The sequence below is a fragment of the Hyaena hyaena genome, unplaced genomic scaffold (assembly GCF_003009895.1).
Source record: "Hyaena hyaena isolate Hyena2069 unplaced genomic scaffold, ASM300989v1 scaffold_1, whole genome shotgun sequence".
NCBI classification, from domain to species: Eukaryota; Metazoa; Chordata; class Mammalia; order Carnivora; family Hyaenidae; genus Hyaena; species Hyaena hyaena.
This window is the reverse complement of record NW_024080633.1, coordinates 7,896,989-7,923,992: the sequence shown is the minus strand read 5'-3', so window position 1 is coordinate 7,923,992 and position 27,004 is coordinate 7,896,989. Positions and strand designations below refer to the sequence as shown.

General features: G+C 64.1%; 2 protein-coding genes across 4 annotated transcripts in view; one reads left to right on the top strand and one right to left on the bottom strand.

Annotated features, from left to right (window-relative positions):
• GSE1 (Gse1 coiled-coil protein) overlaps positions 1-27,004 on the bottom strand; it is a 233,661-nt gene that overhangs the window by 164,305 nt on the left and 42,352 nt on the right. The window lies entirely within an intron of this gene.
• Positions 75-13,181, top strand: LOC120228738 (basic proline-rich protein-like). Its single transcript, XM_039227307.1, has 9 exons — positions 75-375; positions 633-873; positions 3,140-3,207; positions 3,952-4,101; positions 4,384-4,544; positions 5,452-5,714; positions 9,255-9,374; positions 10,635-10,846; positions 12,727-13,181. The coding sequence occupies exons 1-9, from the start codon at positions 75-77 to the stop codon at positions 13,179-13,181; spliced, it is 1,971 nt and encodes a 656-aa protein (XP_039083238.1).

Sequence of the window (27,004 nt, the reverse complement as noted above, 5' to 3'; positions counted from 1 at the left end):
GCCCCACGGCAGATGGGGCTTTTCTACTTAAAAATAATAATAATAATAAATCGATTGGCTTCTGAGTTGACAGGATGAGGAGGCCTTGGGAGGCGTCCCTGGGGGGCACGTGCCTGGGCCTGGAGCTAATCCGGGGTCACAGGACAGGGCGCGTGGGCGGCGGGCCCCCAGAAAGTTCCATCCCGGGCCCTCCCCCTCTCCACCGGCGGCAGACCCGTCACTTACTGAGGCTCTGGAGCAGGTTCGACCAGGTCTTCGCACCCAGCATGGTGTGCCACCCCCTCCAGGGCCGCGGGGGCTCGGGGGGAGGGGGTCTAGGAGGAGCTGCCCGGCATCGCCAGCGGCCTGGGCGCGAGGGTCACCAAACGGCGGGAGGTGGGGGGCGTCCAGGCGCGCTGGGGCTGTGAACCCCGGCGGTGCCAAGGGGATCGGGGGTCACGGGGCAGCCCGGAATGTCCCTACGGGGAACCGGGCGGGGGGGGGGGGGTTGGAGCCTCGGACTCCTGGGGGCGGCCGCCCTCCGTGCGCCCTGCCCGCTGCGCCCCCGTCTGCCTGCTGCGGGGACTCAGGGGAGGTGCCGCGGCGCCGGGGCGGGGGGAGGGGGGGCGAGCAGCCTGTCACGCCGCCCCCAGGAGCGCCCCGCGCCGCCCGCGCCCCCTCGCCCGCGCCCCCGCCGGAGGCTTCGCGCACCAGCAGCCGCGGCTACGCGGCCGCCTCGCAGCCACCATTTTATTCCCTTCCCGCTCGGCCGGGCCGCGCGCCTCCTCCCCGCCGCCCCCCGCGCGCCGCGGCGCCCCCGCCGCCCTCCCCGCTCCCGGCGGCCCCGCCCGCTCCCCGGGCAGCCCCCGCTCCCCTGCACTTGATAACGCGCTTGTCAGGACTGCTGAGTTGTTCCTGACCTCTCCCCCGCCGCTGCTAATTAAGGCTCCGCCGTGACAGTTCAAGTGCGGAGCATCAAGTTTGCAGAACCAAAGCCTCTAATTGGGGCCGCTTTTCATTTCTCCATCCCGCGGGCTGGGGCTCCCCGGACCTGGGCACTGGCGCATTTTCCTTTTGTATTTTCCATCAGGGAGGAGGAGGGGGCCGGGCTCCCGGAGAGGAGGGCAGGCAGGCAACCGAAGGGCTAGGGGTGGGGGCCCTCCTCCGCCCTGTAGGACGCGTCCCTGGGAAGCCACCCGACCCCTCTCCCGACCTGGGGTCTCCGAGCTCCCCGACCTGGGGCTGCAAGGAGCCGAGCCCCGCCCGCGGGAGGCGACTGCAGGGGCACCCTGGCGGGGGTGTGGCAGGGAGGCGCAGCCCCCATCCTCCACTCCGCTGCGCACCCGCTGGGGGTGGGGGTGCCCCTGACCTCGCGGGCTTGCGCCGCCCCCTCCCCGCCGGGGAGGTGTGTTCCCCACGCCCCAGCGCGCCCTCCCGGGGCTGCCGGCCCCTCCTTTCCAGATAAGTGCTGGCGAGCACGGGGCTCTTAGTGACTCTTCAAGCTGCCTTTCTCCTCCAACGCCCACTAAATCAAGCCGGCGCTGAGAGCCACCGGCTGGGAGGAGAGGAGGGAGGCGGGGCGGGGGTGACTGGGATAATGTCACCGGGAGGAGGGGGGAGGAGGCGAGCCAGAGGCCCAGACCCCGGCTGGAAGAGGAGGGGAGGGCGGGGCGGGCGGACCGCCGGCAGGCAGCCCAGCGGGAGGTGCCCGGGGTCCTAGTGGCCGCCTGGCCACCCTGGAGTCTCAGGCCGCCAAGGGGCTCTGCGTCTCCCACACCTGAGGGCGCCTGAGAATTCCAGGTGCTTCTAATTAACCGGAGCCGCGTTCTTTGGGGCCATCACCCAGGTGATTCTTCAGACTCAAGTGTGAGAGACAGGCCGCCCCAAGGGGGCTCGAAGAACCCCCGCCCCGTTAGAACACCCTGGGGCAATCCGAACCCGCCCCACCCCAGCCCCCCAGATCACCTGGGGCTCCCCCAGCGCGATGACTTCAACCTCTGGGCTGGACCCAGACCGCATTAAAGCACCCAGGGGGTTCCCGAAAGCAGCCATTGTTCTAGGCAGCGATTCTCCATTCTCGGTGGGGCTGGGGACTGTTCGGCCCTCTTCCCGCCGCCCCCCTGCCGTCCCCCGTATTTGGCAAGGTCTGGAGACTTTTCTGGTAATGGGGGGCACGACTAGCATCTAGTGGGGGGAGGCCAGGGCCGCTGCCCCCACACCGCGAGGAACCACGGAGCCCCAGATCTCAGCGCCAGCCTCAGGCAGGCTCCCAGTGGGTAGCTGGGTCTCCCCCCACTCAGAACCCCTCCTCCCCGGGAGGCTGGCACCAAGCTGGGCCTGCTCCTCTAGGACTTCTTCCTCCAGCTGAGCTGAAATCCCCTAAACTTCCGCCCCGGGGCAGGCCCCTCCCCAGCCGCCATCACACCTGCTACCTGCCTGCAGCCACTTCCAGCCTCCAGCAGACCAGATGCTCTCCCCACCACCCCACCCCGGTTCCTCAGCTCACTCCCCACCACGGCCCCAGGTTCTGGAAAGTTCCTGGGTTTGTGGACATCCTTCTGAGAGTTCAGGCCTGCAGCACCCTGACGGCCCCTGTGTGTGTGTCCTATGTCTCAGTGCTCCAAAGACGACCTCCCCCCACATCAGTCCCCCCCTCCCATCCCCGTCCCCTGCTTCTGGAAGCTCCATGCCTGGCTTCACCTAACTGTACTGCGTTTCCTCAGGGGGTTCCTGAATCGTTCAGCAGATTAGCACACAGTTCAGTTCCAGGTAGAGTCTGGTGTCCCTCCCGTGTGGCAGGTATCGGTGTGAGCACGGCTCTCACCTCCGCCAACCCCCTGGGGAGTCTGAAAAACACACAGGCTGGCACCCCGCCCCTGACCAGTGACCTCACAGTCTCTGGGGATGGGGCCCGACCATCCCCATCCGTAGGTCTACAATGCAGTACTTCTGGATTTCAGGGGGTTCCGATGTACAGGCAAGACTGAGAATAGCAGCTGTAAGGGTCAGGGACACAGGCTCTCCCCGGCCAGGCCCGTCTGACCTTGAACTCGCTTGGTATTTTGGAAGAGAATGTCTGTATCTTTGCCCCAAGCTCAGGGAGAAGTCCCGGTGGCCAGGGCAGCACCCACCACCGCCGATGCCTCCCCGCCTTGCCCAGAGCAAGAGGGGCGCCCTTGTTCGTCCCCGAAGAGCAGTTGTGGGGCAAGCCGGCCACGCGCCAAGGAAGTAGGGGAGGCGTGTCCTGTGTGGGGTCCTAGAGGCCCCTTTTCTTCATCCCAAAAGGGAAAGAACAGGTTCTAGAGAACTGTGGGGGCCGCCCCTTGGTGGGAACTCTTTGAGAAGGTTCTAGAGAACTGTGGGCGCCGCTCCTTGGTGGGAACTCTTTGAGAAGGTTCTAGAGAACTGTGGGCGCCGCTCCCTGGTGGGAACTCTTTGAGAAGGTTCTAGAGAACTGTGGGCGCCGCTCCCTGGTGGGAACTCTTTGAGAAGGTTCTAGAGAACTGTGGGCGCCGCTCCCTGGTGGGAACTCTTTGAGAAGGTTCTAGAGAACTGTGGGCGCCTCTCCCTGGTGGGAACTCTGAGAAGCTCCTGGGAGGAGAGGGGAGCTTAGGCTCCAACGGCCACATCAGCTCGGCCGCGTGAGCTCGGGCAAAGTGCCCTCATCTGTAGAGGGCAGTAAGCCAGAGGTGCTCAGCCTTGCACATGGGAAGATACAATACTTGGGCAAAGGGACCAAGCAGGGCCATGGCAATGAGTCCACCACTCTTCCCAGGGTGACACATTTCCTGGGTGGTACTGGGTTTGTGCTCTGAGCCCCTAACAGCCAAGTGGGGGAGGGTGGTAATGGGACCCAGTGGGAGCCCCGGGAGCAGGGGGCCAAGCACCGTTGTCCAAGCTGTCCACTGCACAAGAGCGCCTGGATGAGACGGCTAACGGGAGCTGAAACCCAGCCTTCACTCTGCTCATCAGCGCATGCCGAGCACCGGTTCCGTCGGCCTCGAGGAAGCGTCATAAAGGACCTGTGTGGGCTGGTGACGGCTGCTTCCCAGATCCGGACCACCTGCTTCAAGCCCCCTTCCCCTGCGCAAGTTCTGTCTTGGCCACGATGCCACGTTCAGGGTGAGCGAGCCCAGAGACCAGCAGCCAGCAGGACCGCGGGGACCCAGGCAAACCTGAGGACACAGGGTCTGGAGCTCCCTCATCTGCCGTGGAAGGACGCCAGGCGGTGCCGAGAGGGCGGTCAGAACGGGGCGGTGCACAGCGAGTGGGTCCAGCGAAGGTGCTAGTCGCTACTCTGTTGTTCTCGGGAAGCCAGCGGGGGGCAGGCGCAGCACCGAGCCTCAGGTCACCTTCTCTGCGCTCAGGGCAGCTCCCTCGGCCCCATGTCTGCCCCCTGTCCAGCCGTGCTGACGCTGGACGCCTGCGCGCTGAGGCCGAGTCAGCCTCGGTCTCGCTCGGGCGAACCTCACTGCGCTGCTCTAACCCTCGGAGGGAGCCCGCCCCGCCTCACCCTGCGCGCACACGCCAAGAACCTGGGACTGTCCGAGCCTGGCTACTGGCACGTTTGGTCGCCGCGAGGGAGACATCTGGGCCGCAGCCGGGGGCCCCTGTGCTCAGCTCCTTCCCCCGGACTCCCGGGGCCCGTACGGAGGCGACCACCACAGGCCTTCACGCGGGCACAGACCTCTTGGGGGGCGCTGGCCGGGGCCCCCGCTTCTGCGTCCAGGGTGGAGATGCACTCTCTCTCCCCCTACCCCCCACGCCCTGCCCCTTGTCTGCCCCATTCTGGGGTTCTGACCTTTTCCCGATGAGCCTGACGGGGCCTCAGACCCCCCATCTCCCCCCCGCCCCGCCCTGTCTGAATCTTGGCCGTACAATCCCAGCTGCCCTTTCTTGGGGACGGCAAAGCGCAGGGGAGGCAGCACCCGCCGCCCTCCTCAGCCGTCCTGGGCTGGAGGCTCACTTATGGGAAGAGGACTTAGGGCCCAACTGGCATCTTCTGGAGAGAAGACTCCAGACGGGCCCGGGAGGGGGGCGCTGTGATTCAGCGGGAGCAGGACTCTCTCGGTCCTCACGTGAACGGCAGAGTCTCCTTCTGCGAGCCCAGCCCCCCCAGCCTCTGGGGGGGGGGGGGCAGGGGGAGCCCAGGGCTGCTGCTTCTCGGGTCCGGGCCGTGCGCTCACCAGCCGCATTTTTCCTGCCCACGGACGCTGGGGAAGCCTCTTGCACACCACGGGCCTGCCTTGAGTCCTTGCACACACGCACGCGCACACACAGCAGGAAAACGACCTGTCCTCGGGGCCCCTGGGGACTCGCAGCGGGCCCCGGTCCCCAGCACACCAGCCTCTATTCCAGGGCAGTGTGAGATGGGGGGCTGCCTGCCGCCGCGGGCACCGGAAGTTTGGAAATTCTAGAGCACAGTGGAAGGCAGAGCGTGGCAGAGGCGGTTGGGTCCCTCGCTGCTCCCAGCAAACTCGGCAGGTCCCCCGGGAGCCTTTCCTCTTGAAGTCCCTCCCTCCTGGGATGTCCCTTCTCCTGACGCCACCTGCCCGGGTCTGGTGTCCCGGCTCCGAGAAGGCGGGCGAGAACGCGGACGGCAGACTCGCTGCGCACTGCACGCCCGCACGGCACCTGGAGGAACCCCTCGGGGAACCCTCCTCCGGGTCAGGACCGACTTCGCTCACCGAGATGGCGGTCTCCTCCGGGCCAGGCGGGGTGAGCCGCGGCCAGGGGTGAGCCGCGGCCGAAAGGCAAGCAGCCACCCAGGGTCAAATCTCGGCCCTGAACCTTGGCAGCGGTGCGTCCCCAGGCACATTGTTAGCCTCGCGCGGCGGGTCCCGTTCCTCCTCCGGAAAACGGGATCACTGCAGGCACCTTCTGTCATGGTGACCGTGAGGGCGACCCAAGTTGATATGTGTTTGTGATGCGCACAGGACAGGGCCTCACTCTCGGTGGGGGGGGGGGGGGGGGGGGGGGGGGGGGGCTGAGAGGGAAGAGCGTTTCAGCCCAGGATGGAGACAGGTGGCGGGACTCAGCTCCAGGCTTCAGACCCGGGCCCTGGGGCCACCACCAGAGCTTCTGAGGGTGAGAGCACTTTGGAGAGGCTGGAGCAGGTGGGGCTGGCCCTATGGCTTTCCCTGGTCACGTGTGCATGGTGGGGGTGTCTTCCCAGACTAGCGTGGGGTGTAACCTTCTGCAAAGTGAGGCACAGGGGCGCCTGGGTGGCTCAGTCGGTTAAGCGTCCGACTTCGGCTCAGGTCGTGATCTCACAGTTTGTGGGTTCGAGCCCCGCGTCAGGCTCTGTACTGACAGCTCGGAGCCTGGAGCTGCTTCACATTCTGTGTCTTCCTCTCTCCCTGTCCCTCCCCTGCTCACACTGTCTCTCAGAAATAAAAAAATGAAAAAAAACATTAAAAAAAAAAGCGAGGCAGGGAGGGGAAAGGGCATGGGGCGATGTCACTCGTAGGAAAGGCGAGGGCCACCCCTTCCCTTCCCAGGCCCCTTGGGCCGCCACCTGATGAGGCCTGCCCCATCCCCACCCCCCAACTCCCTCTAATGAAGGGGGCCCGGCTCTCACCAAGCAGCACCACAGCCCCCACCCCTGCACGGCTGGTGCTGGCCTACCTGCCACCTCCCCTTTCCCAATCAATTATGCTTGTCAAGCCCCTGATGCGTCCTGCACCCAGGGCCGAGCCCTCACACTGTTCACTCCCAGAGCCCTCTGCACGGCCTCGGAGGAGGCACTGTGGGAAGGGAAGAGGGGCGAGGGCTCGGCCGGCAGCCCAGGGTCCCCTTGTCCCCGGTACTTTCGCTGCAGAGCTCCCCCAAATGGCTCCCTTCACCACCCACCATTTGTGCTGGTGCCAAAATCTAGAACCTCCATCCACGGTGGGAAGTGAAGTGTGCCCTGCGGTTGGCAGCGCAGCACCCCCATTTAGTAGAGGCGGTCTGTGCCCATACCAGGCCGCCTGGGACAAAGCCGGCGATGTTGGGGCCCTTCTTGGGGGGCACGGAGCCCAAGACACACAGGCAAGGGGGTAACTACTGCCAGACACACTCCCCGGGCAGACCAGGTCTCCAGCTAAAAGTCTCGGGGCCCACAGGGTGGGGGTGGAAGCAGCGAGCAGCCCCCCGTTACCCCCGCGTGCAGGGGTCTCCACCCTCAACACCGACGGGTCATCTGTCAGAAAGGAGGCGCTCAATAATAACTTTGTCCATTAACAAAGTACACGGGAGCGAAAACGCCAACACACTGCCCGGAAAAGACCCAGAGTCCCACCCTCCAGATGTTTCTCCCAGGCAATGTGTACCCCAAAGGTCCCTGTGCACGGATCCTTCTCCAGGATTCCGTGAACCGTAAGGAGGAGATGACCACAGGCTTTCACATGAGAAGGGTCGGTGCCCACGGAGCCCAGGAAGGAGGCAGCACCCAATCTGGGATTCTAGAAGCATCCGTGTCCGGTAGGCCAGGGGCTGTCAGTCACACTCACCTGGGGGAGATCTGAACACCCCAGGGGCCTGGCCACAGTTCCAGATCAACTGCATCAGAGCCCTGGGTGGGGGGGGGGGCGCGCATCAAGGCTGTTAAAGTCTTGCGGCAATTCCCCCGGGGCCAGGACCGGAGCTTGGATGCAGGGGAGAGGTGAGGCTCGGATGCAGGGGAGAGGTGGGTGGCCGGAGCGGGAGCACGCAGGCCGGCCAGGCTCACCACCCCGGTTAATTACCCCGCCCCGCCGGCGTGTCCCAGCTCGTGCACGCTGGGTAAATAAACAAGCAGGCGCGCTGGCTGGGCCGCCGAGCACCGCCAAATTAGCGATGCGGACGGAGTCAGACAGCTTGACTCGTGAGACATAATCAGTTTAATTGCAGGGCCTCAGCCCGGGCCAGGGCGCTGAACTGCTCCCGCGCTCCCATCCGTTTTATTAAAATCCAATCATTTGCGCCGGCCGCCAGTCCCCGGCAGGGACAAAGAGGCGTCTTCGGCCAAGGTCAGACCCGGTGCCGGGGGAACGAGGGGTGCTGGGGCACGGACACCTCTTGCTTGGGGCACGTGGGCCTCGGGCTCTCTGGGGACCCGACACAGGGAAGAGGCCGGCAGGGAAGGGCCTGTTCTGTGGTCCCTGGGCTTCCGTGTCACCATCAGAGGGGACAGACATGCCACAGGCTTCTTGGGATCCTTGCAAGCTGCTCTTGCCAGACTCAACGATTGTGAGCCCCCCTCCCCCGCCACAGGGGATCTCCTGAACCCTGAGTCGGGTTCCAACAGCATTCGGAGGTGGGGCCTTTGGGAGGGGATTCTAGGGGGGAGTGGCCCCCCCCCCCGATGGAATCGGGGTCCTTAGAAACAGAGGGAGAGACAGGAGAGCAAGTCACAGGCAGACCCGTCTGGGAGCAGGAAGCAGAGCCTCACCCGGCCCAGAGTGTGCGGGCGCCTGGGTCCCGGGCTCTGGAAACCTCTCTTGCTCGCAGCCCGCCCTCACGTCTAGGCTAACGGACAAACCCTCGCGGTGCGTCCACACCACCAGACACCACTCCGCAGCCACGAGGTTCACACCCGCTGGGTGGGTCTCAACAGCTAAGGCAAGGAAACCAGACGTGAAAGTCGTCGCACCGAAGGCTTCCGACCACATGACGTCTTAGCGAAGGCAGAGCCACAGGGACAGAACACAGCTCTGTGCTGCAGAGGGACGGGGCGCGGGGACAGGGGATCGGCTGCAAAGGAACACAACAGAGTGTTGTCACCATCAGATTCACAAACTGGCTCTTCTCGCCCAAACTCTACACGTCACGGGAAGCAGAAACAGAGAAGTCAAACCATCTCTCTAAGGTCACACAGCGATGCAAAGCCGGGGGTGCTGGCCCGGAGCTCCTGTCCACAGCCACTGCGGTCGGTCAGTGGTGGGCCGGTCGGTGGGGCTGCCTCCTCAGAGGGGCCCTGTGTTCACCGAGTGAGTCTTTAGCTGCCAGAAAACAAACCACTGGACCGTTGTCAGCTTAGCCCCCAGAGGAGCAGAGGAGTCGCCGCTCAGCTCCCACTTGCGTCCATTTTCCTTGGCCAGCGTTCGTCTGGGCCTTACAGGGCCCGGCTTCTCAGGTGACCCTGTGCGAAGGTGGCGTGACAGGGCCTGATCTGGAAGCCAGCCAGGCGCACCCCCCCCCCGCCCCCAGCGCAGGCTGCGTCACCGGGCCACAGGCCACCGTCCCCTTTCCCCCCCCCCATCCCCGCGCAGGCCCTGACTTATCCCCGGACACCCCCGGCTTTGTTTCTCCAGGCCCTTCCGGGCCCAGCACCATCCAGAAATGTCGGTTACGCCGGGACAGCTGCCCGGGCCCCCCGAACGCCTCAGATGCGGTGCGCGGCGGGAGCCCCGGGCCAACATGCTGCCGGCTAGGTGAACAGGGCCTGCCATTAGAGTCACAAAGACCAATTAAAACGAGAGGAAAAACAGCCCCGCCGCCTCCCAGAGCAGCCTGGCCAGCTGCTCCTCGGCTCCCGCCTCGCCGGGCCCCCCCGAGGCCGCTGCAGGCGCTCCCCAGCCCGCGCCCTGCGCCCCCCGGGCCACCTGCCTCTGCTCGCGTCAATATTGATGCCCGCCTCGTGGGGGAGGGGGAGGGCGGGGGGGGGGAAGCACAGGGCGGGGGAGGCACACGGCTCCCGGATTTTCGACTCAATTGCTGCAGGGAGAGATGAGAGATTGCCTTTCTGACCCAAAACCGGAGTTCACAGCTGCACTTCATTACGGATTTCTCCAGGAGGCCCTGGGAGCGACGCGGCTCGGGAGGGCTCACCTGTTAGCAGCAGCTGCGCCAGCCTCTGTCGCCAGCACGTTGGTGGTTTCCTGCCCGGGGCTGCAGGGGCAGGGGGGCCGTGGGCGGCCCGGGGCGGGCTGCCAGCAGTGCCCCAGCCCCCCCACCCCCGCCTACCAGTCTGATGAACTCGGCGGAGGGAGAGAGGAAGAGGCACCACGAGCGGGAGGGGGAAGTGGCCCCAAGTCGGGCGTCGCTCTTTCTGGAAGGCCCCAGAAGGAAAGGGGTACATCGTACCCCCCAGGGGGCCCCCTCCTTTTTCTGGGTCTCACGTCCCTTGGGGTGAACACAAGTATATGTCAGGCATCTGGGGCACCTCCAGGTACACGGTAAGCACTCAATATATGCGTCTTCCCTCCCTTGCAGTCAGCCTCTCTGTGCTTCTGAAATGTCACCGTTCAATATCTGACAGTTATTTAAGGAGCACAGGGTCCTGGGGTGCCTGGGGGTCTCCATCCGTTAAGTGTCCGACTTTGGCTCAGGTCATGATCTCACGGTTTGTGGGTTCGGGTCCCGCATCGGGCTCTGTGCTGGCAGCTCAGAGCCTGGAGCTGCTTCCGATCCTGTGTCTCCCTCTCTGCCCCTCCCCCGCTCGCTCGCTCTCTCCCTCGCTCTCAAAAATAAATAAAGGAGCACAGGCTCCTGAAGGCCAGGGTTCTCTACCCTGTGCACTGGAGGTGTCTGTAGAGCTTACGGAAAGACCCAGAAGCTCTGCAGGATCCCTGAGGTTGGGCCCAGGTGTGTTTCCAAAGCCCCCGGGCAGTCGGAATGCACAGCGCGGTGGAGACGCTCAGACCTGAATCACCCTTATCTGGCTTTCGGTGTCTGTACACACCCTTTTCCAGAGAAGGTGACGGGCCAGGGACGAGGGACGGAGCCCGGAGCTGGCTCCGGGAGGAGAGCCAGCCAGGCCGCCCTGCCCTCGCTCGCCAGCTGTGGCTGACTCCCGTGCACTCAGGTGCCCGGGGCGGGGGCGGGGCGCCCCCCCTGTACCGCTGGCTGCTCCCTGAGTCAGCCCCACCAGGAGGGAGGCGGCCCGAGGACAATGCGACAGCAGGTGAGGCCCGCCTCTGGAACTCTGCTGAGCAGGCCCAGTGGCGGCTGGGCGCGCAGTCTCCAAGCCGGGCCGGCGAAGGCGCCCCGTGGTCAGGCCTCACACCTAAAATCCTGGCTCACCGCGTCTTGGGCGCGTTTCCGAGCTCCTCGCGGTCGAGGGGAGTACATGGCCTTTCCATTCATTCTCTGCCGCCTGCTAACTAGAAGATGCTAAAAAAGCTCTAAGCCCTGCCAAGCGTCACTTGCCTCATCTGGGAAGCAGGAAGGTGGCCAGCCCACGGGGTGGCGGGGACGTTCCAATGGGGAAACGGGGCGGGGGGGTGGGAGAGAGTGTCTGCCCCGCGGGGGGGGCTCCTGGCGTGTCCCGAGCACCTCCACGTGCCGTGCTGAGTCGTGCACACGTACCCGTGTGGCCCGTTCCTGTAGCAGCCCCATTTTCCAGATCGGAAAACCAAGGTCTGTAGAGGTCACCTCCCCAAGGTCAAAGGGTGAGGCTGGGATCTGAGCTCTGAAGTTGAGAGCCCAAGCTGTTGGCCACCATGTGCTCGTGTGGGCCCCTTCTGGTGGGACCTCTCACCCCACGCTCCCCTTCCTGGTGTGTTCCGGCTGCTGATGGGTGAAGCGAGAAGCCTCTTGGGGGAAACAGAGGCGCGCCTAGGACCCCGGGCCACCCGTGTTCTCCACGACTGTCTGCGCACAGAGCAGGCACGGTGAGCCTGGCCCGGCTTCCTGGACACGGAGAGGCCCACGCAGGGTCAGCACCCGGCTCATGTCCTGGCTGAAAATAGAAGCCCGGTGTGGGCACGCGGAGCACCTGACGTCGTGGGCGGCACCGAGGAGGGCGCTCGGGGCTCCGGAAGGGGCTGCAGGTGGGGGAAGGGAAAGGGCAGGGTGGAGGCAGCTGTGTGCCAGCAGAGAGAAAAGAAGGTCAGCTGGGGACAGCAGAGGCCCAGGAGGGCCCCTGGGACACAGACCAGGAAACCCAGGCTCCGAGACGTGAGCTGACGTGCCCCACCTCCCCTGTCCCCGTCCTGTCCACGCGTCTCCCAGGCCGAGGCTTCGGCCCCCGGGGCCAGGCACGCGATGGGTCCTGCCCCCACACAGGCTGACAACCCGCCGGTGGGCGGTCTGCAGGGACGCCCTGCCCTGGGCCACCCCTTGTGCCCTTCTCATTCCTGCCCCCGCCGCCCTGGCACCTCAGTGTCCCAAACCCTGACGACACCAGGAGCCACCGTTGGCGCAACCTACTGGGCGCCAGGCACCAGCCCCGGTGGGGGGTAGGTACGGCGGACCGTCCCACCGAAGCCTCTCACCGACGCCGGGAGGGAACGTCTGATACCATCCTCTCTTGACACCTGGGGAAACTGAGGCACAGAGCATTGCAACTGCCTCCCAGGGCCTTTACTGAAGGAGTGCGGGGATGAACGGGGGTGGCGGGGGGCTTGGAGTCCTGGGCGAGTTGGGGTCCTCCTGGGAATGAACCCCTCTTCCCTGACCCCACAAGGCCCCCCGCGGTGGGATGCCAGGGCCAGGCGAGGCTCTCCGGAAGCACAACCCCGACTAGAGCGCTATGCTGGTGGCGCAGATACCAGCAGCTAATATTTACATAACGCTCACCGTGTGCACGCCAGGCGCTCTTCCAAACGCGACGTATGCAGCCATTACTCAGAGCCTCCAAGCCTGTTCCGTAAACGCCAGTACTTGCCCATTTCACAGATGGGGCCCGGAGAGGTTAGCTGGTCTGCCAGAGACACACAGCCATCGGGGGCAGAGCTGGGCTGGGAACCCCTCGGCCGGACCCCGCGGGGGGCGGGGGGGCGTGAGGCAGGCCCCCAGCAGGAACCCTACAGGGGCCGGGCGGGTGGGGGCACCGCCCTCCAGGCGAGGGGGCGGCGGGGAGCTCCCCCTCCCGCCAGGAGGGGCCGCGGCTGCTGGCGCTCTCCCCGCGAGGCCAGGCCTTGCAAGGGAAGCAGAAATCTGTCGTTAACACGGTGCCAAACCCAAAGTGGCTGCTCCCGAGCTGCAATCCAATAAAAGTGCGACTTGTCTATTTATCATCCTCCGGGCTTTTTATCACAGAGCAGATGGCGGCTACCTTTGGAAGGCTCCGCCGCCCGCCGCCCGCCACCCGCCGCGCAAAGCTCAGCTCAACAGAATCTGGGCCTGCACCTGTGTGGGGCCGAGAGCGGCGGCCACCGGGCGCGCGGGGTCCCGTGTCCCCGTCCCGCTCACACGCCGCCCCCGCCGCGGAGCTGGTGGCCGATGGCCCGTGTGGCGGCTCCCCCTGCGCCGTGCAAGCAGCAGCGCCCGCACACCGGCTGGGGGGCCCCCAGTGACTCAGGGGGGCAGGTGCTCCCGGGGGCACAGAGAAAGCAGCGAGGAGCCCCCGCTGGGGAGCTGAGGGCCGTGTGTGGACACAGGGCACCCCGCGCCCGGTGCCAGGCGGCTCGGAACAAGGGGGCCCGGTGGGGCACCACCGGCGATGCAGGCAGGAGGGTAAAGGCCAGGAAGATGGAGGGGAAAGACGGCGCCACTCAGCCTCTCAGCGTGGGTGTGTGTGGCGGTGGGGGGGGGGGACACCCAGGAGTCAGGAGCTGCCCCAGGCCACTGCAGCCCCACCTCCGGCTGGGCCTCTGGAGACGAGGAGGGACCCGGGGGTGTCCCTGGACGCCTCTGAGCCTCTGATCCCACATCTGAACCGTGGGCATCGACACACATGTGAGGGCCAGGGCACGAGGCAGGGGTGAGGCTCCCCCCTACCCCCAGCTGGACAGGTCAGGCCTGGGGCCAGGTGCCCTTCCCGCCCTTCTGGCCGCCATGGATGAGTTTCTGTCCAGAGAAGGCAGCTTTTCTACCAACACAGGGCCCTAGCTGTAGCGCGTGTGCGTGCATACATATCCCCGTGTGCACGAGTGCATGCCTGTCTCTGCACACGTGTGCACGTATGTCTGTGTATATGTGCATTCACGTATGTGTGTCTCTGTGTACATGTGTGCGTGCATGTGTGTGCGTTCATGTGTGCATGTATGTCTGTGTGCATGTGTGTCTCTGTATTGTGCGCACACATCTCCATATGCATACGTGCCAGCACAAACACGTTTGTATTTGCGCGCATGTGTGTGCATGTGTGTGCACGTGTCTCTGTATTGTGCGCACGTGTATGCATTCATGTGTCCGTGTGTGTGTGCGTACACGCCTGCACAACACGTCTCTGTACACATGTACATGGGCGTGTACGTTCATGTGTGCACATGTGGGCGTGCACACGTCTCTGAGCACACATCTGCACACATGCGTGCATGCACATCAGTGTGCAAACTTGTCTGTGCACGTCTCTTCACATGTCCACGCATGTCTGTGCACATGCGTGTGTGTGGCGCGCGTGTGCATACAAGTCTCCGTAGGCATGTGTGTGTGCACACCACGTGTCGGGGCTGAAAGATGCGCCCTCCACCCTCAGCCTGCAGAGGTCTGGGGACACGGGGCACCCGGCACTGCGAGCCCCGCCCTCCGCCCGTGGGGCTGCAGCCCCGGAAACGAAACGACCGGGACGCCCTCCCACCCCGCGTTCCCCGCCGCCCCGTGTCTGCTCTCCAAACAAGGCAGGCTCGGCGGCTGTAAGACGAAGGGCCCCCTGCATCACGCCCCTCAGGGGACCGGCTGGACGGGGTGCTGCCGGTCCAGAACAGGCCCCACGCGTCCCCCCAGACGTGTCCCTGGTCTCCCCTACAGGCTGCAGGGCTCCGGCCTTCCCGGACCAAGTCCTTTCCAGCCAGCTCCGGACGCCGAGGCCCTTCCGGGTACCTGGAAAGCCCCTCCCTGAGCCCCAGAGCCTGCCCTGCTGGCCCCGCTCTGGGATAGGAGCTCCGAGCCCCTATGTTATTTCTGGTCGCCACAAGGTAGGTACCCAAGGTGGGCTCGATCACCCCCTCGGCAGACGAGGAAGCTGTAGCTCAGAGAGGTCGGGAAGCGTCACGAGGTCACCCAGTGGATGTACGCTCCTTCCGCTGGGCTGGCTCGGAACACGGGGGCTCCCCAGCCCCGACCTCTCCCGGGGTCAGCAAAACGGGGGCTTTCCCTCGGGCCCGGCTAGATCCTTAAACACTGCCTATACCTCTGCCTCTAGCTTTGTTCGTTTTTTTGCCAGAATACTTAAGTTTTTGGCCATCGTCATAGCACGTAACCCTTACACACGCGTTACCTGGGGCCACACCCAGATCTGCGTCCACATACTTCCTCATTCAGTCCTCCAGGGGGAAGGGATTGCTGGCTTTATTTCACAGATAGGAGAGCAGCACAGAGAGGTGAAGACACCGGCCCCAGGTCACACAGCTGGAGCCAGACAGGCAGTCAGGCGCCCCAGGCCAGGGCTCGGATCGCTGCGCAGCCCTCGTGGGTGTCTCCAGCACCGTCTGGTCGCAGCGGCCTGGGCTGTCTTTGTCCAGGACGACGGGGACCAGAGACTTCCAGGCTCGCTGCAGCTTTCCCGGGGTGGGGGGGGGGGCTGGGCAGAGTCTATCAAGCCACTTTCCACCTCGGCCTGCGGGGGCCACACCGGGAGCCCTGTCTGACCTCCCCTCTTCACACAGCCGTCAGGCCTTCTCCGTGGGCACGGTGTCCACCCCCCCCGGGGGGGCCCCTCATGTGGAAGGCGGCCGCGTGCTGACAAGGAAATGGGGGCGACACAGGGTTGACTAGGGTCCCCCCAAAATTCCATCCACACGGGACCTCGGAAATACGGTCTCTGCAGATGGGGCTTGAGACGAGATCGCCCTGGATTTAGGGCGAGCCCCGAACTCAGTGACAGGGACCCTCCGGAGAGGACAGGACACAGGGACGCGGACACAGGGAGGAAGCCACGTGAGAACAAAGGCGGAGATCCGAGCGGCGCGCCCACGGACCAGGGCCGCCTGGCGCCACCAGGGGCTGGAAGGGTCAGGAAGGAGCCTTCCTTCCCCAGATGCCTGGAACCTTCCCCAGAACCCTGAGGAGTCAACACTCGGCCCCCAGAGCTCAGGGAGTCCTGAGAGGGTAAGTTTCTGTTATTTTAAGCCAGCAAGTTTGTGCTAATGTGTCAGGACAGCCCAGGGCACTCCTGGGGGGCGGGGGGGACAGGACCGTCAGGGTCCCCACGCGACGGGCCCCTTCCGGGTTCAGGGCGGGTATGAAATGTGGGAGAACAGACACACCTCAGCCGTCTCCTGAAATTCTGGACGAATCCTTGGCCTCGGATGCCGCGCACCCCTAGCCTCAGTTTACCTCCGCAGTTAGCTTCCACCTCCTGCTTCCTAACTCATCCGCGGCTCTGCCCTGTCCATCACAACACCCTTTATGCATTCACTCAACGAGCATTTATCAACCATCTACTGAGCCCCTACGCTCTTCTAGGTACTGGGGGGGGGGGGGCCGGAGAATATGGCAAAAGCCCTGCCTGCACGGGGCCGATGGTGCGATGGGGAAGCGTGACAGTAAACAACCAGACCCTCAAGTAATATCGCTTCAGAACCAACGGCTCTGCAGGAGAAACGAACGCAGGGATGGCTGCGTCAGGGAGGGCGTCAGCACGGGCCTCTGTGGGGAGGTGCTATTCGAACTGAGGCCTGAAAACAAGGCAGGTCCTGACTCCTGCAACTATCAGGCAGACGGGTGCATCAGGCTATCAGGACAGCAAGTGCAAAGGCCCTGAGGCAGAAACAAGATGTTGTTTAAGGTCGAGCGAGTGGCCAGTGGGGTTGCCAGCAGGGGGCTCCTTGTGGGGGGACCTGGAACTGAAGCTCATAAGGAGCTGGGGAGCTGGGGTTTCATTCCACCTGTTACGAGAAGCTGCTGTCAGCCGGGTGGGTCTGGCTGGGTGAAACGGGCTCCCCTCTGGCGGCCACATGGAGAAAGGGTTACGGGTTGAGAAGACAGGTGGGGGGGGTAGAGGGTGGGGTTGGGGGGAAGACAGGGAGAGAGGCCTGTTTCTCTGGGAGAAGCTTTTGCTGGAGGAGCGGTGTTGGGCGAGAGCGGAAGGCGAGGGTCCAGGAGGAGAGAATCAGCTGAAGTCCAGAGGCAGGAACCTCCTTGTCCGCGGGGCCGTGAGCGTGTGTATTATCTGCTCCCACGTGTCTTCGTGGGGGGGGGTCTGTGCTTGCACATCTGTGTGTCCGTGTACAAGTGTGTCCGTGTGTCCGTGTACAGCCGTGCCTGCCTCTCTGCGCACGCGTGTGGACGCACACATGTCGATGCCAACGTCTTCGTCAGGCAGGTCCGGACCCGGAGGCTGATCAGAAGCCCACCCCCCACCGACGCAGGCCCGCAGTGACAAAGTGCGTCAGCCTGGCGCCTGGTATGTCGGGGGGGGGTGGAGGTGGGGTGCACCCTCCCCCTTGCAAGTGCTCCTGAAGGCAGCCCACCCTCTACCCCTCCAGGCCCGCCGCCATCTGTCTCTCCCCCTCCTGCCCCTCGGCCATTTGAGCCAGTGATGGGGGCGCCCCCAGCCTCCGCGGCCCGGAGTGCCAGATGGTGGGAGTCAAGGCCCCATCGTGCCCCCTGGGGGGGTGGTGCACGGGGCCGGGCCAGGCCTCCGCCCTCATCCTGGGCGCCTCCTGGCTGTCCTGACCCCTGGCCCCGGGCCCCGCAGCCACCACATAAATCACCGTCGGGGTCAGGACCGGGTGAGGGGGCAGGGCTGGGGAGGGCAGGGCCCCTGGGGCCTGCAGACAGAGTGGCTGCCAGTGACCCCTGGCAGCCGGGCCGGGAGGTCGGGAAGGTGCAAGGCTGCCCGGGGAGGGCCTGGGTCAGGGCTGCCGGCCAACACCCGCGCGACGGCACGCAGGAGGCCACAGCGGGTGGCCCGGAGCCGCCGCCGCACCGGCCAGCCGTGGGCCTTCATCTCTGCGCAGACCCCCGGGCGCTCGGCCCTCTGTGGTCACAGCAACCTCACAGACGCCCCCCGGGGACGCAAGCCGCCTTCTGCAGAGGCCGCGGTGGACACGGCAGCTCCCAATCTGCTGAGTTTCTGGTCCGCTGTCTCACTCTCCAGCTGTGGGAGCTCGGGCAAGTGATTTGGCCGCTCTGGGCCTCAGTTTCCCCACCCACGAATGCTAGTGTCTACCTCCTAGAGTCCTGTGAGGGGTGAGTGAAGCAGGGCTCGGGCAGGGCCGCCCCCTCCGTGGACGGCATAGACGCCAGCCGCCGAGGCTCTGGGGCAGGCCCGGGAGCCGGCGAGGACACGGCCCCTCCTCTGCTCTCCCAGCCCGGACACCACATTGGCCACTTGGCGCAAGAGAAGCAAAGGTCTCGGAGGACATCATGCATGTGGGTCCCTCAGGCTGGGCTCCAAGCCCCTCACATCAGGTGTGTGGAGTCACTCGTCCATTCATTCACTCATTCCACAAAGTTTGCAAAGTGCCTACTGTGTGTTAGATGCCTTGTAGGGAGCCCAGAAAAGACGGGAGCGTCAAGAAGGGGCTCAGTCCGGCGGGGATGGCAGGCGCAGAAACACACGGTTGTGAGAGGTCGGCTGGAGGCTAAGCACAGACCTCCCTCCCCAGCCTGGGACGCTTCCGGAAAGCAGATGCTGAGCGGTAACTAAAGGACTAAAGGTCGTTATTGTTTATTGCACGCTCACCACGTTCCTTCCAGTATTTTACACCCACAACTGACTTAACCCCCCCACAATGCTGGGCCGTGAGAGGGGTACTATTATGACCTAGGAAACTGGAGGCACAGGGAGGTTCAGCGACTTGCCCAAGACCACACAGCATCTGGGGGGGATTCCAACCCGGAGACGGCGCAGGCACTAGACCAGCTTCCTAGGGCTCTAGGGGTTGGGGTCCGGCCTCAGGGACGTGCCCCCCAGCTCCTCAAGTCCCCCCCAGGCAGAAGGAAGTGCACCAAGAGCCCATTTACTTTACAGGTGGAGAAACTGAGGCCAGGAGGGGACAGGCAGGAGTCCCGAACGATAGGCCTTAGTGCAGCCTTGGGGCGGGAACCCAGATCCCTTCGGAGGCTCTGACTTCTACCAGGCCCGCGGCTGCCCCCTGGGGTCCCCTTCCCGGGAGGAGCCCCCCCCCCCCCGGCCGTGCGGGGGCGGTGTGGGGGCCGCTCCCCCGACGTCATTATTTCCCTGCTCCTTCCCAGCACCACACGGCAGGCTCCCGGTCCGGCACGAGGCCCCCGGCTTGGCAACATCAGGCTTTCTCAAAATAAAACCGAGGAGGGAGAAAGCCTTTCCAGGGGGGCCAGTTCTCATATTTACATGTAAAAAGGTCTCCTCGGCGCTCCCCGCCCTTCCCCCCACTTCCTCTGGGGGCGGGGGATTGTTTGGAGGGCGCGCAGGGGGCCTCTGTGACCCCAGGCGCCTCCTCGGGGGCCGGGCGGAGGCGTCCGCTGGGAGGAAGATCAGATGGCATGGGAGGGGGAGGGGAGGCGGCTGCTCCCTCGCTCCCCTCCCCCCTGGGATTTCGTGGGTGTGGTAACCGTGAGGCCGGCCGCCTGCGCCAGCGCCCCCCGCCCCCGCCATCTGCTCCGAGGCCAAAAGTCACCGCGGAGGTGGGGGGCGCTGCCGGGGCCGCGCCGACCCCGGCGTTAACCTCCCCCTCCCCGCCCCCACCTCTTAAAGCAGATGTCCCCTATTGACGGGCTCGGGGTCCGCTCCAGCCCCCTCCCCCCCGGCGGCCCCCTCCGGCCCGGCCCGCCCGCCGCGGAGGGCGGGCTCGACCCGGGGAAGGCCTCCGCGGCGTGGGGTCCCTGCCCGGGAACCAGGGCGCCCGGCCAGCGGGGCTCCCTCCAGGCCGCCGGCCCGCCCCTCCGGCGGCGAGGCGGCGCCCACGGGCCCTCCGGGGCTTGGGCCGCGCCCAGCGGGCCGGGCTGGGGCGGGAGGGGCTCCCCGGGAGGTCAGAGCCTTCCCCTCCGGGCTGCCCGGGCTGCGCCTTAACCCCCCGGACCCAGAATTTCATCCCTGCCCCGGTCCCGGAGGGGAGGCACTCTCTCCAGGGACTTGTGGGCGAGGCCCAGCGGCTGCGCCTGGACTAAGACTTGGCAGAAACTGGGAAGGTTAATGACCCCCCTCCCCAGCCCGCCCCCACGCCAGCGGCGCTTTGATGCCGCCCTTCATCTGCAAGCTGGAGCTGTAAATCCTCCAGGGATAGGCTCAGGCCGACAAAATCGCACTAGAGTGTTAATGACTGAGCTGATGCCCCAGGCAGAACTCACAGCGGGCACCTGGTTGAGCCAGTTATCAGCTGTGTGTCCTGAGGCCAGTGTCTTGAGCTCTCTGGGTGGTTTTCCTATCGGTAAAATCAGGCTAAGACAAACCTTGAAGAACTGATGTTGGCTGATGCCTTCAAGGGATGTTTGCTGAAGGGCAGAGGAGGGGTGGGGTTAGAGGGTAGAGAGGGCATGGCCTTTCAAACAGCCCCCCCTCCCCCACTAACCCTGGACTAACCCCAGTCCAGGCAAGGCAGCCGAGGCTGGAGGAAGCCACCAGAACCTGAATACATTTCCAGAACATATCCCGGAGATTCGGGGCCCTGCAGCGCCAGCGTGGCTCTTCGGGGGCAGCCGGGAAGGCCAAGGGCTTGGGCCCAGGAGCCCACGACCTGAGGGTGGAACATGGCTGGTCCTACCGGGTGACGTTTGAGCACACACGCGTACGCGACCGCCGTGGCCTCGGCTTCCGGCACGGGGGAAATGTTGTGTCACAGGGATGAGGCCGGGGTTCACAGTCTGCTGTTGAGAAACCCCGGACGGCGGCAAGTCCCTTCCTGTCTCTGCGCCTGGTACAGTGAGGGGCCTCATCTCCTCCTCCCCCCGCAGAGCCAGTGTTTCCGTTCCTTCCATTCAGTCACCAACTAACACCCGTCCATCCGTCCATCCAACATCCATCCATCTGTCCATCCATCCATCCTTCCACTCATCCAATTCCACGCGCGTATCCATCTATCCAACATCCATCCAATCATCCACTCGCCCACCTACCCAACATGCATCTGGTCAGAAAGACAGAAATCAGTGCCAAGCGGAAGGGGCTGCAGAAGGGCCAGCAGTCACGGTCAAGGGCACACACTTCACTTCTCTCTCTAAGGCCGGTAGAGGGCGGGGCAGGTGACTTAGGGATCAGAACTCAAAAAAGGAACCCAAGGATTGAGGTCAGACAGACCTGAGCGTAATAAAACCACAGTCCCGCTTTTATGTCTGGTGAGCTGCCCCAGATGATTTAGTCTCCCACAATCTCAGTTTCTTTGCCTGTAAAATGGGTGCAAGAGTTGCGTCATTCAGGTTTTAGGAGACTACATGAAAAGAAAAAGGCACCTATAATCGAAGCCACGGAACGTATTTAACCCACACGGTCTGGATGACTCACTCCCGTCTTGTGGTTCATGGTCAGTAACAGCATCTGCCCGGGTCGGTACTCTGAGCCCCCCCGAACCACCAGGCCCCCGTCCAGTGTCCCCAGAAGAGTCTCTACGAGAGGAAGATTTATCACCACCTGGATCCCAAAGCAGACCTAAAAAAAGCACAGGAAAGACACTGAGGACCTTCAGGGGCGCCTGGCTGGCTCAGTCGGGAGAGCATGCGACTCTCAATCTCAGGGTCAGGAGTTCAAGCCCTGTGTTGGGCACGGAGCCCACTAAAAAAAAAAAAGAGAGAGAGAGAGAGAGGCCCTTCCATGCATAGTGTGACTATGCTAGACTTCCACGCCCTATTTGCGGTGACACGGCCCAACTCTGTCACTCTGTCTGGGGCGGTCCCGACCTCTGTTTCCCGGTCTACAGCACCGCAGACAATGCCTGTATAACGCCCGGCACGGAATTGTCCCTTGACGAACAGCTATGACCCTCAGAAACGGGCAGAGAAGGGATCTGAGGACCGTGGACCCGCACAAAAGGTCTAACAGCGAAGGTGGCGTGGTGGCTGCAAGGTACGTGACACAGAACACGCGTGTGCGTGTGTGCAAGGGGCACGGCCTGGATGGGGTGTGCACACGTGTGCAAACAACCGTCTGAGACACGCAGCTCAGGCGCCAGGACGTCTGTCTGCAGGATGGCGACGGGCGCGGTTGGGGGCCCAAACGTGGCCGGAATTTCAAGCTGCTGGTCGTCTTCGTCGCTCCTGGTCTCTACCTGCCGGGAGGCGAGCGCAGCTGCTCGTTCCTGCCTCCAGGGAGATCTCCCTTCACTGGCCCCACTCCCGACGCCGAGGGCCGTGGGCAGGCGGCACCCCCCTCCTGCCTCCCCTACCAGGCTCCCTTGCCAGCCAACGGCAGAATGTTCTGGAAGAACTGCAATCCATTCTGCATGCTTAGAACCTAATCTTACGACACTCGAAGGGCTTTATTAATAGCCTATTAGTGGGTAATTCATGCATTTTGATGAGAAATCATCTAGTGGCAGTTTATGGGGGAGGAGGGCCGTGGGGTAAGTAGGGGGCGTGGAGCGTGGGGGGGGGTCGCCTCCACTTTGCCTCCGGGCACCTGCGAGGTCGGGCGATAGCGCCTCCACCAGGTCCCGCAGCGGAGGCGTGTGTACAATGCCCCCTCCTGACAACCCGGCCACTCATTAATCTTGATGGGCTTTCTGCTGAGTATTCTTCCCTGCCTTTCAAACCGTTCGCTAATTGCAATTAATCACTTACCGAAACAGATGTCAGGGACAATGGGGCTGGGAAGGCTGGAGGCTTGATAAAGCTGTCAGGAGAGGGTGCGTGGGTGGCTGGGGGACCAGGGGACCCGACACCCTCTGGGCTCTGGGGGTGCCAGGCAGCCCCCTCCTGGCCTGGGCGCAGGGTGGGGAAGGGATGGGCCAGGCGGCTCTGGGGAGCTCTGGGGAGGCGGGTTCAGAGTCACGGCCAGGTGTCAGAGGGAGGGAGACCACGCCACACCCATCCCCTGGGGGCCAATTTCCAGCTCAGATTCCCCGAGGGATCAAGACTGGGGAAGGTGGGGGGGTTGGGCAGCAGGTGCTTGGATCAGAGAAGCAGGCTGTGCACATGGGGCCTGCAAATGCGGTTGGGGTTTTCTGTGTGTTTTTTTGCCCTGTGGTAACATAAGAATTGTATATTCACATTAGTTGCCAACATTTAAAAATCGGATTTGACAGAAAAATCTGGACTTCTGGCTCCTCTTGAAAAAATAAAAAGATTTCGCCATACGCCGTCTTGCAGGAGAGTCAGCGGTCCCTGAGCAAGCCCCCCCCCCCCGCCCCCGGGACTGGGCCACGGTCCTCTCCCCACCCGAGGTGGCTTCCCTCTTCTGGTTCCTGTGCATTCTTCCCTTGGCCACCATGTCGGACTGGACGGGAGAGGCTTTGCACACGGCCGCCCTGGAGGTTCCTGGAATTTGGAGCCGCGCTCACAGGGTTTGAACACAGGGCAGGAGAACTCTGCCCCCTCCCCCCCCCCACCGGCCTGAGGCAGGGGTTTCAACCTTAGCGGCACAGGAGAATCTCTTGGGGGGGGGGCTCTTAAAAATCCTCATGTCCGGTGCTCTCTGGGACGGGGGCTGGGGATGCCTGTGACAGTCAGTTGTCCTCAAAGGGCCTAGGAGCTTGCTGGAAACGCAGATTCTCGGGCCCCATCCTGGACCCGCTGAGCCCAAGACTCTGGGCCTGGGAGCCAGCAAGCTGTGCCTGAAGGCGCCCCCGGCGGGGGGACTGACGCCCACTCAGGATGGGAGAACCAGCGTTCTGGATGGTGACCTGGGTGGAGGTCATGGTGGGGGGGTTATATTCATACACAAAACCCCTCAGACCTCCCGTAAGGTGAATGTTCTCTTGCTATTTGCATGGCGCTTCTTGCTCCAAACGTGAGCGGCTAAATGTTACCCTTCAGCGTACGCTTGTGCTTGTTTTCTCATCTGCAAAATGGGCTTCACGCTCCGCGAGGCTGTGGAAATGCAGGAAGTGAACCCGTGAAGCTCTCGGCCCAGTCCCGGGCCGTCTGAGCGCGCTCGGAAAGGGCTAGACGGTGTTAGCTCCTGGCGCGCAGCTCCGGCACCGAGCCGGGCTCAAGCCCCTAATGCGGTCACGGAGGAGGCCGAAGAAGGAACGAGACCCACCAACACAGCCCACACTGCGCACCTGCCCCGTTCAGGGCCCGGGAAGAGCATCCGGGGCAGAACAAGTCCAGCATCGAGATGTAAGAAGTAAACAACCCCCCCCTCCCCGCCCCCCGCGTGTGTCAGCTATGAGGCCAAGCTCTGGGGAAAAACAGAGCAGGCAAAGTAAACAGAGAGCCCGAGGGAGGGAGGGAGGTCTCACCACGTGGGCACTTACAGAAGGAAGGGAGGCTAGGGATCATGCGGATGCGTCTGAGTGGGAAGGGTGTTCAAGGCAGCAGAAGCTGCGAGTGCAAAGGGCCTGGGGCACGTCCAAGGACCAGGAAGGAGGCCAGTGCGGCTGTAGGACAGCAAGCAAGGCAGAGTGTGAAGGGGGATGAGGACGGGGAGGCAGTGGGGTTGAGGGTGTGGGACCCATCACATTAAGCGTGGAGGCCAGAGAAAAGACTCTGGCTTTGCCCCAGTGACTGGTGGGCCACGGGCAGGCTCTGAGCAAGGAAGGGGGAGATGTCATGCCTCATTAGCAGATTCACAATCGTCACCGCCTTGCCCACCCACGGCTGCCAGAGCCCCCTGGGGTAAATAAGGCGTCTTAGGCTCCCCACTGTCTCTGGGCAGCAGTGTGGCCCTTCCCTGGGCTCCGAGCGTGCAGCACGGCTGTGTCACGTTCCGGCACGTGCAGTGCGCACACCCACGAAAACACGACCACGGGGGCCCGGCACTACGGGCATTCTCTGAATGTGCCCCGGACAGACCCACGTGCGGGGCGGGAGTCGTGCGTTGTGGGAAGGCGCGTGTGTCCAGCGCCATGGCTCTGCGTGTTCCGCTCGCAGGTGTTATGTTGCAGGACCGTGGCTGCCCCCCGACGGCAGCTGCCCCCTCGCGTGTTTTCGGAAGTTATGCAGCATGTTGAGCGCATGCGTGTGTGTATTTGGGTCTGCGTGTTTTGTGTGTCGGCGTGTGCTGAGAGCTGTGTATGGACACAGAACTGACGTGTGCCGAGCCCATTCCTCCTGGGAGGCCCTGGCTCACATGGGGTGGACGACCTCATGGGTCCATTTCCCAGGTGCACAGACCAAGGCTCCGGTCAGGATTCAAAGCAAGATGTGGGGGACGTGCCTATGTCCTACCTTGCCCTCTCCAGCCTCCTCTTCAAGCACTCCTCACTAAAACATGAGGATCCTCGACCCACCGGAAGTGGGCTAATTCAGGACGCTTCCAGGGACTACAAACGCCTTAGGCCAAGGGAATATCTTCTGTTGTTCATTCATCCATCCACCCACCAACCTCCATCCATCACCTATCCGTCCATCCATCATCCACCCGTTTGTCCATCCATCCATCCATCCATCCATCCATCCATCCTCTACCATCTTTTTCCCACAGATCCTTACAGAGTAGTGGCTGAAGTTGGAGTCCTGGCCCTGCCTACAGAGTAGCTGAACTGTGAGTAGGTGACCGCATCTCTCCACGCCTCAGTCTCCCTATTCATAAAAAAACACAGGGGCACCTGGGCGGCTCAGTCAGTTAAGCAACCAACTTTAGCTCAGGTCACGACCTCACGGTTTGTGAGTTCATGCCCCGCATTGGGCTCTCTGCTGTCAGCATAGAGCCTGCTTGGGATCCTGGGTCTGCCCCCTGCTCTCTCTGCTCCTCCCCCACTCGTACTCTCTCTTTCTCGATCACACACAAACGTTAGAAAGAATGTATCTGTAGGACACTATCTATATTAGCCTGAGGAGTTATCAGTGTGGAAGTCCGGATTCCTACTTGCTTCTTACTGGGATTCTTGCAAGGTGAGTCACTTCATCTCTCAGCCTCAGCCTCTCCATCTGTAACTCGGGAACAAAACCTCTCTGTCCTAGCTTTAAGGGGCCAGGGAGTTAAGACTGTCCAGCACAGCTTGATAAATGGGGGCTGCCGTGATTTCAGCCAGGTGGGAAGGCAGGCTGGCCTGGTCGGCCTTGGAGGGTGGGCTGGGGTGGTGGTGTCTCCTGGGTGTGTGCAGGGGTGCGGCTCCCGGCTCCACGGGGGCTTCCTCGCCAAGCTCCTGGCTTCCAGTAACCTGGCCGCGGGGGAATTACCTGTGTGTCCTCCCTGTGCTTCTCCAGCCCCCTGGTTCAGGCCCCTGGACCTGTTCCCCCAGGGGCCTGTGTTAGCGCCTTCCTGTTGAAATACCTCATGTGGTTCCCATCATGTGGTTCCCATCCTTGGGCCCCGGCTGAGACGGCACAGAACAGGCAGCTGCTCAACAGCTGTGACTGCGCGGGGGCAGCCAGGGACAAGGGGCACCGCCACGCCTCCACCCCCGCCCAGGAGCGCAGAGGGAGGGCCCAGGGAGGCCAGGGTGCACAGCCGGGGTCCGCGCCCCGCCGCCGCCCCGCCCCTGCCGCAGCCGCTCCGCCCGCTACAGCCGCAGCCCCGCCCCTGCCGCCGCAGCCCCGCCCCCTGCCGCCACAGCCCCGCCCCTGCCGCAGCCGCTCCGCCCCCTACCGCCGCAGCCCCGCCCCTGCCGCAGCCGCTCCGCCCCCTACCGCCACAGCCCCGCCCCTGCCGCAGCCGCTCCGCCCCCTACCGCCGCAGCCCCGCCCCTGCCGCTCCGCCCCTGCCGCCGCAGCCCCGCCCCCTGCCGCCACAGCCCCGCCCCTGCCGCCCCGCCCCCTACCGCCCCCGCCCCGCCCCCTGCCGCAGCCGCCCCGCCCCTGCCGCCCCCGCCCCGCCCCCTGCCGCCGCCGCCCGCCGGGCCCTCTGCCCGCCCCGCTGTCTTCTGGGATGAAAGCGAGGCTGCAGCTGCCCGTACGTGCGGGAGAGACTCAGCCTGCAACCCGAGGAGGCCCTGACACATGTTAAAATAAATATTCTGCAAATATGATGTTCCATATGTATGACTTCGTGGGGTGATGATTCTCCTACTGATCGCTGTAAGTGACAGCTGTGCTCGGAACACGGGCTGGGGCGGCCCTCGCCGCGCCACGTGGCGGGGGGCGGGGGGGCGCCACGGCGCGGGAGCATCTGGCGACGCGGGGCGCGCGGGGAGCCCGGTGCCTGTCAGCGTTCAGCGCGGGCGCATTAGTGATTCCGGGGGACGGATGGAGCAGGTGTTCGCAAGCAGCCTGTTCG

What these genes read in the sequence shown, in the direction of transcription:
- LOC120228738 (XM_039227307.1), top strand. Translation starts at nt 75, where the DNA reads ATGAGGAGGCCTTGGGAGGCGTCCCTGGGGGGCACGTGCCTGGGCCTG. An exon ending in GCCGGCCACGCGCCAAGGAA is followed by an intron (nt 3,208 to 3,951) that starts GTAGGGGAGGCG and finishes TCTGCTCATCAG; the next exon opens with CGCATGCCGAGCACCGGTTC. An exon ending in GCCAACATGCTGCCGGCTAG is followed by an intron (nt 9,375 to 10,634) that starts GTGAACAGGGCC and finishes ACCCTTTTCCAG; the next exon opens with AGAAGGTGACGGGCCAGGGA.